The 13,578-nt window shown below is 50.3% G+C and overlaps 1 protein-coding gene across 1 annotated transcript in view; it reads left to right on the top strand.

The window, feature by feature from the left end:
- The window catches only part of TENT4B (terminal nucleotidyltransferase 4B), a 338,706-nt gene that overhangs the window by 42,158 nt on the left and 282,970 nt on the right, over nucleotides 1-13,578 (top strand). Inside the window, exon 2 of the mRNA XM_078670099.1 lies at nucleotides 9,115-9,238. Coding sequence (XP_078526225.1) covers nucleotides 9,115-9,238 — 124 coding nt within the window. The remainder of the gene's footprint in view (nucleotides 1-9,114; nucleotides 9,239-13,578) is intronic.

Raw genomic sequence — 13,578 nt, 5'->3', positions numbered from 1 at the left:
CCAGGAGGCGCTGGCTTAAACCTTTATGTAGACTTTTAGGTACTCGCCAGCACAAAGAGGCGTTACGTATTTTAATGTCCGACACATCCACCTTGATTGTTTGTGCTGTGTCAAAATTTTTAAAGTGGGCATGGTTGATTAGTGTAAGAAGGCTTTCCTTATCAATTCAATTCTTGTCTTAATTGTTCTTAACACTCTCATCCCCTTTTTGTATAACTAGTAAACGATTGTTATAAATGTTGTGTTTTATACTTGTTGTACCAGCCTTTATGATAATTTTATATCGAAATAAAGCCAATCAATCAATCAATCAGTCGCCGCTTATGTCTGTGTTTTAATGTCACAGTATTACATTTGGAAGGAAAATTTCTCTAATTTCTCAGTTACACTCTTAAAGTTGCTATGACAACAATAGCTCTACTGTCCACAATAACAAGGTACATTCAGTTAGTGTACTCCTGTTCTCTTTATGTATACATTTTGACTATTAATCATGCTCAATTCGTTACACATTTTCCATCAACCAAAAAGTCTCAATAGCCCTCCGTTACATTTTAGTGGGCAACCTTATGGGGTACCTCTTTCATACCACTCAATATTATTAGTTCTATTGCCATACTAACCTCTATTATTGGTATTGGATGTGAAGGATACGCTGTGGGGGGATCTATTTTCTTTGTTTTCCCACATTTAATACAGCTCCGTAGTCGGCAAATGGTTCATGATCGGGAGCTCCTAGGTTGAATCTAGGGGGTGGTTTAGAAGACAACCGTTGAGTTTTCTTTCTATGAATTATACTATTTTTGCTTTCCTCTTACTCATATTTAGACTGCTCGTTACCTTTTTCGTGTTCTATATGTCAACCTTTTGTTTCCTTATAATTCTGTAGGTAGGTGGTTATCCCTCTGATCTTGAATAGTGGCGGTTATTCTTTTATGATACCAATCAGATAGCTGGTAATGAGGAGCCTGGCCACAGCAACCAATAGCGAGGCAGCCTCGAGGAGGCGCGTCAGCCTAGCCAATGGCTGTGCAGCGTTTGGCGGGGCGGAGTCGGTGACGACGCCCCATCACGTGGTGGAGGCGGCTTTGGGCCTAGCACGGCCGGTGGACTCGATGCAGCGGCCCTCTCCTGGCTCCGAGGGCCACCGAGGGGGCAAAGTTGTCGGCGCTGGCTCCGATGAGGGAGCGCCGGGCCGCGGCGTTGACAGGGAAGCCCTGAGGACTCCAGGGCCGCAGCGGCGAGCCACCCGACCAGCGCTTCACGGGGCACAGCGCGGTGGCGGACAGCAGCGCTCGCAGGTACAGCGCTTCACGGGGGCTCCAGCAGTCTCTGGCGCCACAGCGCTTCAGAGGCAGACTGCGCATCAGGCGCGGCGGAGCAATTCAGCAGCACAGTAGTCTTTGGCAGTCCAGCACCAGGGGAGCAAAATATAGTGCTTGTAAGGGCGCCGCAGATCTGGGGATGCCAGCGCTTCTCTGGGGGCACACGAGAGCGCTTGAGGGGCAATTAGGCAGGCCAGGCCACACGACCGTGGCAGATCAGGGTGCTAGCGCGAAGTAGGGAGCGCTTAGAGGGTATCTCAGTTCAGTTAAAACAGGTCAGGGCCACACAGGGGGCACAGGTCGAGCAGGGGAGCGCAGAGTGGATACAGCGCTGGTACCTGGTTGATCCCCAGTGATTCTGGTGGCACAGAAAAGTGGGCTTCTTGGCGCTTGGTGGTTCTTGCGCCCTTGGTAGATAGTTGCTTGAGGTGGGGGGGGGGGGGTTGAGTTGAAGGCTGCTGACAGGATTCCTCAGCAGGTCACTGCAGGTGGTCCCTGGGTTCCCCTCCCGCCGGGCCAGATCAGTGGGCTAGTTCAGTGTTCCTCACACAGCTTGGTGGGCAGCGCCTAAACCCTGTCACCCCCAGTGGCATAGGTTTCTGACTAGGCCCTACCGCCTAAGTCTCCTGCATATGTTCCCCCAGGTTAGTGATGCCCCAACTGACTAAAAACTTTCCCTCCTTTCTTTATATATGCCCAGGTCAGGTGACCACACTCTAAGGCGGCAAAAGCAGGCCCCTCCCCTATTCTGGAAGGTTCCAGGAGCCTCCCTACTCTAGCTATGGGCAGGCAAGGCAGGCTGGTATTGCAACAATGTTTAAGGGTTCCAGCCGGCTCCTGGCAACTAGGGTGCTACTAAAAAGACCACGCTGCAGTAGCAGGGGCCTGTGGCAGCCATGTTGGAAGTGGAGAGCACCTGTACCTTAGCATTGATTAGCAATGGGAAGGCGCTCGGAGACCTAAGGCCAATGAAAAAGAGGGTGGGAAAAATGAGGCAAGGGCGAAAAAAATAGCGAAAGACCACCCTAGGGCTGACAGGTCTAACTATCCGCAAGTGAGATAGGTTCTGCCAAAAAATCCTGCATGTATTTCTCAAGATACACTAAGGATATCTCGTCTAGATGGCCTTCCTGGGATTTGTAATCACTCCCTACAGTGGTGGAATATAGAGCAGAGAAGTATTCTATAAATGTGTTTATTATGTCCGCCGTGGAGGTGTATTTATGTGCGTTCGGGGAGAGTATTTCAGTGATGTAAGTTTTGTGATCGGGGGGCAGGAGCTGGGCCAGGACACTGCCAGGCCTCTCTCCCTCGCTGTACCGTTGGGCTGCCTGATACTTCCCTAAGAATAGAATTTACTGATCAGCCGTTTCCCTGTATTCCTCAAGTATCACCAGCCTCCTGCTCTCGTAAGTGGGTTGTGGGTGACTTGTGTTGGCCTCATCTAATGTCTGGAGATCTCGTTCTAGGTGCTTTTGAGTGTTACGCAGTTCTCTGAAGACACCAGCATGCTTAACTATGCAAGTGCCCCTGATATTTGCCTTAAACCCACCCACAAAATCACCCACTTGGCCACCGAGTCTGTACTGATGGCTTCCCGTATTTCTTCTTTGAATACTTCATCATGCAAAGCGCGACTAGGGAAGCGCCACTGACGCTCAAAGCCCTCCGGACGAGGTATCTTAAGGCGTAGCGTCACTGGGGAATGGTCTGAATAAGTCCTATTAAGTGTCCCAACTGATGTGCACCAGCCATAGATGCCTGGGGAGAGCAACCAGTAATCAATTCTCGTCCAGGTGTTGTGTTGGGCTGAATAGTGGGTATATTCTGTGGTGTTTGGATTACGTTTGCGCCAGACATCCAACAATGCGTACCGGTCACCGAGTTCCTACAGTGCTCGGCGGGCACGCGGTTTAGTGTCTGAAGACCCTGAGGTACAATCTGTCGGATTTGAGTAATAGGTTGAAGTCCCTCCTACAATTAACGTCTGAGGCTGCATCTGCATGAGTCATGTATGAAGGGAATGAAAGAAGTCAGAGGCATCCGTGTTGGGGTCGTAAATACAAAGCAGTGTAACATTCCTACCCAACAGTGTCCAAGAAACCGCAAGATATCTTCCTTTGACATCTTGGAGCATGGAGCAAAAGCGGAAGGGACCCCTTTTATGTATCAGAATGGACGTGCCCCTCGCGTGATTACTGTAATTAGCGAAATATCTGTGTGCAGCCCAGCTAGCGCCAAAGTGTGCCATGTCCGTTTTGGGAAGATGAGTCTTGTAAATAAGCGATATCTACATTATGTTGTGACAGGTAATGAAGCACCTGTCTAGCTTTCTCTTGTCATTAAGGCCCCGTACATTCCATGACATTAGGGAAAGGTCTGAGGGATCCTCTACATTACCAAACCTGGCCATTTATCCGGGATTGCAACTTCAACGTTGTATTGTGGTGACAATAAACCATTAACAGCAATTAACGACTGGATATGTCCCGTGAGACATGATGTTTGAGTGTAAGCAACCCTCCACCCCCCCCCCCCACCGAGCCGAACCCCATGCGGGAAAGGGCCAATCCCAGCAAAACGAATAACGTGAAGTACCAAATTGTTACACAGTGAAATGAAAGTCTCAAAGAACAGTACCCCAAACTTAACCAAACCATTCTCAAAGGATACACCAAGGGGGGCAGCAACGCCCCAGCGAGCTACCAGCTAAATGCAATGCCAATGTAAGAAGATCAATGAGCATATTCCTAAAATCAAACTGAAGTAAATCACAGGAGACCAGTTACTGAGTTATCCCGTGCCCGCACTGGAAAACAGTTCAGCACTTGCGTCAGAACCACTGTGAGGAGGGGAAGGGACCGCTCTCGCCCTGTGAGATGGAGAATTGTTCTGTTTGTGAAGTCGGCAAAACTCCTGCGCCTCCGTTGGGATTTTAAAGATTCGAGCCCTGCCATCCACCTCGACCTTTAACTTGGCGGGGTATAACATTCCATACCGCAACCCCAAGTTCCTCAGGGCAGCTTTGACTCCGTTGAATTTACGCGGTGCTTCTTGCACCATGGCCGTAAAATCTGGGTAGAAGGAAAGTTTTGCGCCTTGCCAGGCAATGTCAGCTTTTTCACTAGCCAAGCAGAGTGCAGCCTCACGGTCACGAAAGTTCATTACTCGCGCCACGATGGGCCTGAGGGGGGAATCCTTGTGGTGTCGCGCGAGGTCACTGGGGCTCTGGTCGCATCCCCGAGCCCCTCTTGGCCCTCTGGACAAGCGGCGATCTTGTCTGAGGCCAAGTTGATGCCCCTACGGTGCCGGCGACTGACCCTGGCGGCGCCACTGGGGTTGGCGGACCCCCCTCGCCCCATCATGGGTCGAGGCTGGCGGGGGACCCCTCGTCCCCGTCTCCCCCCCCCCCCCCCCCCCCCGGGCCCCTCTCGTCCCTCCACCCAGTAGGCTGCCTCGTCGGTGCCACTGGGGTCGGCGGACCCCTATCGCCCCCTCTTGGTTCGTGGCTGGCGGGGGGCTCCTTGTCACTACCCGGGTCCCTCCACGCAGGCGGCTGTCTCATCTGAGGTCGAGTCTACTCCGGCCCACCCTGGTCCCCTGCGCCGTGTGGTGTGGAGGAGACCTGTCCGGTGTCTTCTCTGGTGCTGGATGACGATGTATTCCTGCCTCAGGTTGCGGATTCTACAGCACCGGACAGGCGTCTGGTCGTGGACTCCTCTTCGGACGCCCTCTCTTCCTTGGAGGTTGGGCGCCTGCTGGTGTCATCCTCGCCGGATACGGGCCGCCGAGTCGTGGCTTTTTCCCTCGCGTCATCAAAGGACGGCTCCTTGCCGTTTTTGCCAGAGGAGCCACAGGTCCCCCTCTCTCGGTACCTCTTTCTCCTTTCCGGACCTGGCCTTTTTCCGCTCCAATTGGCTTAGGGGACGGCCGCCTTTGCTTGCAGCCGTCGCCTACGGAGGAGCTTATTCCCCACCGCCGGCCCTGTGGAGGCAGGTGTGGCCTTTGCTTGCGCTGTTTCCACAGCTGTGGGAATTTTGCACATAGGTGATCCGGCTGCCCATTTCCCCGTGGATCATCTTCTGGAAGTTCTTCACCAGAGTTCTGGTGGGAGGGAGCTGCTGCTTCCCTTTGAGGGTTCACTCCATTCTTCTCTGATGGGGATCGAAGACGCCCCCCACAGGGGATCGTGCCCAACACCTTCTGCACCAGTATCTTCCAGCATGGCGTGACCCGGTGTGTATTTCCCTCCACCCCTCTGCCAGTAGCCCCCTTTTGCGGACTGCCATTCCCTCCCTGCCGCCGCTGTTGTCTCCACCATTGCTGGAGGCCCGCTGGCTGGACTCTTGGGGGCGCAATATGTTCGCTTCGACCAGTGCGGCTCTGCGGACTCTTAACACTTCATGTGTGTTGGCTAGGGCCACCTCTTGCTTGTGGGACTCTGAGTCCTTTGCATCTGCAGCTTCTCAGGAGGATGCTGGTGTTGATTTGCGGCACCATGCGTTAGATGGACTGGAGCTGGCGGCATTTATTCTTCGCTCGGCTCTGGACATCTCGGAGGTGCTTGGTCGTGCCATGGCTTCTACGGTTGTCCTTCGCCGCCATGCTTGACTTCGGGACAGTGTGTTCCCGGAGAATGTTCAGGAACGGCTGGTAGATCTTCCCTTCGATGGCATTCTTTTGTTCCATGCCTTGGCAGACTCAGCCATCCAGAGGTTCTTGGTGGGGCCTCCTCCTCTTCATCTTCCTCCTCCTCCTCCTGGTTTTTGGGAGCTGCTCTTTCGTTGGGGCGGGTCGCTCCAGTAGTGTGATCTGTATGCTTCATGTGCATTCATGTCCTCTTGTTGGGGACTGTGGTTCTGTTGGCCGGCCCTTCTTGACTGTGTGTTTTTTCCTTTGGGTTATCTACACCAGGTTGACCCTGAGATTAGGCCTTCTGGTTGTTTCTCTTTGGCTGCTTGGCAAGCCTTCTGCAGGAGGTTTTTCCCGCTGATCTTTCTGTTTTCCTCTGTTGCGGAAGTTTCTTCCTAAGAGGGTTCCCATGTCTTGGTACTTAACATACCCTATGTGGAGTAGTGGTAGTTATATAGCTTGTTCTGTGCTTGGGAGTTGTGGTCGCCTTTGGGCCTCTGTTCTCCATGGCATTTAAGTATGTTGCAGGTGCAACCCCCCTATTGTTGGATCGGAATGCCTTTGGTGGCGCCCCGGGGTATCCTTCTCCCGGGTTGCTGCACTGTTAGCCTGGTCTGACCTGTCTGCTGCCTGGCGCCATGGCTATGGTCCCTCTTCTTTTTGTGCTGTGTGTGTGGGCTTCTTACTGAGGGGTGTCCGGGCCCTTCTTCGCCTTCCTGCTCTTGTCCTGGGGGCTGAGATTGATTTTTGTATTCCTCCCTCTTTCAGGCGCAGCCTTCCCGTTCTTCCTGGGTGCCCCCGAGCTACTGTTTCTGCTTCAGCCTGCTTTATTGCTGTCAGCGTAGTTCTGCCTGGGCTATTGACTTCTGGCTTTGGTAGGCTCGGCTACCCTCTTCGCGGGGTGTATTCCTTGCCTTCTTTCTACCTCGCCTCCTTGGAGCCTCTAGGTTGATCTTCTTCCTCTTTCTTGCCTTGGCCCTGGATGGAGGTCCTGTTGCCTTGAATGGGTGTGGGGTGCTTTGGCCTCCTCTTGCCTTGCCCTTGTTTCCTCTGCTGAGTGTGACGGGGCTTCCTCAGTGGTGTTCTGATGGTAGGAGTTCCCCTTGCATGGGAAGACAGGGCTCCTCGTCCTGTTATCTCCAGGCTGCTGGGGTCCTCTCGCAGACCCTCCTTCCCCAGGGTATGGCTAGGGTATCTATTCTACATTAAGGAATCTGCGGCTAGTAGTCTCTATCAGATGTACAAATTACTTGCCTTCGGTAACAATGTATCTGGTAGAGACGATTTTAGCTGCAGATTCCTTCACGGCCCGCCCTTCCTCCCCGTTCTGCGAGGACCTTTGGCTTGGTCTTCTGCACTCGCCTCCCGGTGGGTGGCTGTGTCTTCTGTGAGTGCATTCTTTCGCTCTTGTTAACTGGGTGATTTGTCCTGTCTCTTGTTCCTTTCCTCCTCTTTTGGCACGTTGGGGGATGGGTTTATAGGTACTTCTGTGCCCTTCTGCTCTGGTTCGTCCATGATTGGGGCGTACCTTCTGTCTCTTCCCTCCCTCTCCCCTTTTATTATTATGGGTTCTGGCCCCTCTGTATCCTCTAGGATGGGGTCATTTAGCTGTGCCTCTGCCCTTTGTTCTTTTGAGGGGTTGTCGGTTGTCTTTGATGTTTGTTGTTCCTTCTTTGGCTTGGACTGGTTCCCCTTCATTGTTCCTGGTTAGGGTTGTAGTCCTGCTGCATGTTGTTGTGACCTTTTTACATATGTCCCTTGTCTCCGGGGTGGGGGGGGGGGGGGGGGGGTTTACGTACTGGTAGGGTGGCTGCTGAGGGCTGTGCTCTGTTTCATTTTTTTCCCTGCCTTTGGGTGCTGCAGTGTTGACACTGCTCCTTATGGTGTCGCTCGTCACCATTTCTTTTTCCAATTGTTTCTGCTTTTTCGCACACTCACTGTTCCCATACTTCCACAGTTTTTGTCTGATGACTCCGCGTTGTGGCGCGGATAAGTTCTCTGAAGAAAACTGACGTAGGCGCGCCGGGGTGGGACTTATGTGACCTCGCTGGTGTCACGTCCGGAGGACAACGCCTCGGCAGAGTCCCGTGATGCCGTTGCCCCGGCGTACAGGGACTCTGCGGCAAAAAAAAATCCGGATCCAGTCTCACGCCTGGGGATAATTCTACATTAAGGAATCTGCGGCTAGAATCGTCTCTACCAGATGCATTGTTACCGAAGGTAAGTAACTCTTCTAGTCTCTTCCATACTCTACCCCTCCTTTCATCATCTCATACCTCTTTTACTATACCGATCTCTAAACCAGCTTTTCTAAACCCTTCCCTCTAACTTTTCCCCTCCACATCTTGTACTCATCCCAAGGCTTCTCCTACTGCTATGACCTCCAAAACAAACATCTAAATCCTTCCCTCTTCCTCCACTATCCTTTTCAATCCCAATAACAGACTAACCTGTCCACTCATATTTCATAAATAACTGATCTAACATATCAATCATTCAAATTACTTATATATTTCCAATATACTAATTCAAAACAAATTCTTTATGGGTTCCGGAGTAGTGTGCTACTCGCCGAAAAAGCACTTTGACGCCTCGTCCGGGGTAGTGAGCACTATATAAATGCAATTACAATAAAATATTTTTTTAAAGTGCAATGCAGGCTGCTTCCAAGAACTGTGACTATTACATGTGCCAAATAACATGCCTGTGTTGATAGTTGATCCCTATTTGAATAAGAAACACCCTGTTTTTCGTAGGGGTGTTCCATTACTTTATTTAATATAAATGCTATGCTGATCTCATTCTGTCTGTGATTGCTAAAGTATGCGCTCGTTTTATTTATTTTTTGTTACGTTTTGCATGGAAAATTATCAAAATAGCACAGCTGTCTTTACATTTGAGTTGGGACCTCCTCTGAAAACGCAGTGTATTTTTAGCAATTACTTTTTAACCTGACATGAATTTCTGTAACCAAAACACACAATAATTTGCTATCCGTTAACCTCTGTGCACGAGTTTTGCTTACTATTTCTTGTTTCTTAAGAAATAACATAGTGTATCATTGTATGGAACATACTTCCCAAATTACCCCTACTGTGATTAGCAAATTGAGATTCACATTTTAATTGTTTCATGACCTTTGTGTATTCGTCATTAGCCTCCATGAAGAAATTATTGATTTCTACAAATACATGTCCCCACGACCGGAGGAAGAGAAGATGAGACTGGAAGTGGTGAACCGGATAGAACATGTAGTTAAAGAGCTGTGGCCAAGTGCTGAAGTAAGTAGACATTTCAGAATTTAAACTGCATTAAAACAAATCTAACTGAGTTGAAAGCTAAAACTGATTTGACAGTAAAAACTGATTTGACAGTTCATAAGTGATGAAGTAAGAATATCCCATCTTTTTCCTTGTTTTGTTTGGAGTATGCTTTATAATGGCACACTAAACCCCGGTTTGGATTGGTTTGACGTGGAGTAGTGTGGCTCACTGGTTAGAGGCAGCAGGCCCGAGAGCAGAAGTCAGCCCGGGACCAGGGTTCAATTCCCGACGCGGCAGGGTCGTGGACCTTGGTCAGCGGAGTCGATAATTCTCGCTTCGGTGCTTACTTTAATCAGGGGTTCCACTCGGCAACTCTGGGCATTAGCTTGCCTAATCTCCACAACGGCCCCACCAATTCCGGGGATGCCTGGCTCCACCTTGGGGACTCCCAGCAAGGGACCATCCCACAGGGAAAGCCAGGACGGGTTCCCCAGTGTTATACAGCGGCAGGAAACCTATGGACGGGTAGCAGTGCGCTTTACAAGCTCAAAAACATTTACATTTTGACGTATTGTATTAGTAGATTTCTTTTTGTTTTTTAAACCTTTTTTTTCTGTCGTTCCACATTGGAAATAGCTTTGCTCCAATCCTCGAGCTTATAATTAAAGGTTGAGCTAATATTGCTTAAGAATATTATGGCAGTTATCTGATGCATGTAGTAGATCCTTATAACCATATGAAAGCAGAAGGTCCTTAGTTCTACCCTATGCTGGACCAACGCTCTCTACGTTTGGACTTCAGTTCATGAATTCTGTCTGCTCGGAGTTGGCTCTGTGTATGTATTTTATTTATAGTTGTTAAAAGTACTAGCAAACACCCAAATGTACCTCGTCAATGAAGAAAATGCAGACCTCACACTAACAGTTGAAAATGCACAAATACGCGAGATCCTATTCAATAAAGTGCCAGGTCTTGGTCAGCTTCCAAAATTACTAGTAATTAACTTTTGGTTTAATTTGGGATATAAGGGTGTTCCACAGCTTAGCAGCAACTACTGTGAAAGATGTGCTTTCTTGCATTGATCTCCCAAATCCAGTGTTATTTACCAGTAATGTCTGTTTCGATCTCCGATTGAATTTCAGACAGTAAACAGAGACCCACCTTGTTAGAGGGCAATGTTTTCAACCATACAGAGCTTTATTAATTCGCCACAATGCTTTGAAATTAATCCTTTTGAGAAATGGCAGCCAGTGGAAACTGAAATGGCATTCAATGGAAATTAGCTTGTGCTCTTGAGATGGAATTGAATGTTACTTTCTTTGATTAATAGGTCTACTGCCGTTTGAACCATTTGTACATGTTTAACAATTTTGGGAAGTCCTAGATACCCTGAGTTATGGTAGTCCAATCTAGGAGAAATAAATGTGTTGACAATTTGAACCCTTTACTGAACTGAACTGAAGATGTACAAATGGTTTTCTTCAAAACTCTCAGTTGTAAAAAAAAAAGCATGTTTTAGGAACTAAGTCTATCTGTTCAGTCTGTTAACGGAATATGCATTCTGTTAACGGAATATGCATTTTCTTCACTAGAATTTTTACACACTCAATAGAAAATTGTTTTTGGCCCAAAGAAGAAAACCTGGTTCCAAACACTAGAATGGTGAAAGAGAGCAAGGATCTCAGTTTTTCTTCCATTCACATTTTCTTTTTTTAATAATCGATTTTATTAGGTTATTTTGCATTATGTGGGGCACAAGCCCTACAGTGACCTGTGTGAATAAAAGATATTATTTGCATCGGTAACCACTTTTATGATAATAAACAATACCTGCCAAACATGCAGGTACAACAATATGAACCTAATGCAGACCGTTTCTGATCTCCACAGTAAGACACATGATACACCGGATTCAAAATATATATCATAGCAGAGCAGCAATATTACATAACGATACAACACGGGGTGATACACATCAGGGATCAAAGGGTGTCACTCATGGATCCCCCTCGGGCAGGGGGGGCAGGTCAGTTCCTTGGAGACTGCAATCTCCACCCCATTACATTTATCTAATTCATTCTTCCATTTGCCTATGGTCGGGGGAGATGTCACCTTCCACCCCTGTGCAATATCCCTTTTGCCGATCGTAAGGGCCAGGAACAGCAGATGCTGTTTATATCGGTTCCTCCCAATATAGTCGGTGGAATGTAGTAAGGAAAGCAGTGGGTCAAGTGGAAGCACCCATGCCAGCATTTCATTAAGACATGACCGAACCCTGTTACAAAAGGGCTGCAAAGCTGTGCAGCTCCACACTGTATGTAGGAATGGCCCCTCTTCTCTGCCGCATCTCAAACATGTAGGGGACTGGATGACACCCATCCGCCATAGCCGCACCCTAGTGTAGTGTTCGAGGCATGTGGGCTGCTAAATTCATATCTGTAGCATAGATCGCCGCCTAGTGTTGGGTCCGGATGATTGCACATTGTTGTCCTGGAAGAGTCTTCGAAGTATCACGAGATAGGTGGCTCCTCCCCTGGACTACAGTGCGCATGGGCATCGACTCCATTCCCAGATTGTTTTTTTCCGCCATTGGGTTCGGATGTGATTTCGACGTCTCCTGTTCGGAATCGTAAAAGTTCTTTATCAAGCCCAAAAGGCCTTCTTGGCACCGTCGGTATTGTTCGCGTTCGGTCCCGTCTATCTTCCAGCTCGTAGAGTCGGATATCCGGGGGGTCGTGAGACTCTTCGGTGATCGGGGCCTAGTCGACGCAGCAAGACTTCGACGGCATGGAGCGGAGTCCATTCAAGAAATGTCCCGTGTGTGGATCCAAGTACCCACACATCGACGTCCATCCTGTGTGCAACAAGTGCCTGTCGCCGGACCACGACGAGGCCAACTGTATGGCCTGTTCCAGATTTCGATCGAAAAAGACGATCAAGCTTCGGCGCGTGGCGCGCCTTGAGGCCCAGCGATCGGCTCCAGCACCGGTGGACATCTTTGACGACCCCGCGGAAGACGACCAAGTGCGTCACCTGCAGATTTCCCCTACCCCGGTGGAGGTCGAGTCCGAAGACGGAGCTGACGACCACAGTCCCGACATTGAAGAAATCGTCGAGAAGGTAGGGGACGACGACGAAGCATATGGGGCCATGGAAGATAGCTCGGAGGAAGTGCTATGCCCCGTTCGTACTCTTACAAAGGCGCAGGTCACGGGATCGCCACGCGGCCTTACCCACGACCTTACACCTCGATCCACGGCCCCGCCTTCCGGCTCGGCTACGGACACCTCCGCGGAGCCGCCATTACTGAAAACGAAACCCTCGGTACCGGTGAAAACAAAAATGGCCGACACGCCATCGAAACCGAAGACGTCCGCTCCGGTGCCGACGCCGTCGTCTTCGGGGACCGCCAAACAGGCGCAGGCTACCGACCAGGCTAAGGTGCCGAAGGTGGTTAGGGAACCAAGCTCGAAGAAGCCCATCGGGTCGGAGTCTACCAAGGGAGACAAGCCAACGCCCAAGAAGACTGCCGAGCCTGCATCAGGAAAGTCTGTCGCGCCGAAGACCAAGGGGCCCGTTGACGCGAAGTCGGTGAAGGCCGCAGAGCCGAGGTCTGGGGCCGTGACCCCTACAGGAAAACGGATCGATCCGAAGCAATCGGCGTCGACGTCTACGGTACTGGACAGTGATCGCAGCGCACCAGTCCCGAGTGCTCCTCGACCGGACAAACACAAGTCAGCCACGCTCGGGTCTTCCCCAGGGGGCGGACCTCGGACATCAGTCGGATCGACGAAACCGTCCGCTTCCTTTACGAAGCAGGTCTCGGACTCCCTCAAGCGCCTTAAGGACAAGGCTTCGGCATCGGAACCGAAGACTCCTTCCGCACCGAAGCTGACAGACGCACCGAAGACCACATCGGCACCGCTCGTCTACACGTTGCCGCCAAAGGTGGCGCCGAAGGCCTTTGCACCGCGGTCGGTGCCCAAGGACACCGTGTCGACGTCCACTCCGCCGGCTGGGACCGTGGGTCCTCGACAACCTTTGGTTGAAGAACGGTCGGAGCATTTCATCGATGCCGACACCGGCAAACTCACGCTATACAAGAGGAAGATTACTTCACAACCTTTGCAGTCCTTTACCATTCCTTTGCAACGTAAAAAACCTGCAGCAGACACCCCAGTTCTGGTGGAGCAGATTCTTCCTCAACATGGGCGGAGTGCAACACCTTCCCCCACATACTCAGATGGGGATGGAGGGGACCAAGATGAGGAGTACAACTTCCCTGCTCATACAGAGCCTGATGAGCAGCAGGAATCATGGATGGATACTGGTGATCAGCAGACGATCCAGGATCCACA

This window comes from Lissotriton helveticus, chromosome 12 (genome assembly GCF_964261635.1).
Source record: "Lissotriton helveticus chromosome 12, aLisHel1.1, whole genome shotgun sequence".
Taxonomy (NCBI): domain Eukaryota; kingdom Metazoa; phylum Chordata; class Amphibia; order Caudata; family Salamandridae; genus Lissotriton; species Lissotriton helveticus.
Note: the sequence above shows the minus strand (reverse complement) of the source record. Positions and strands in the feature narration are given on the sequence as shown.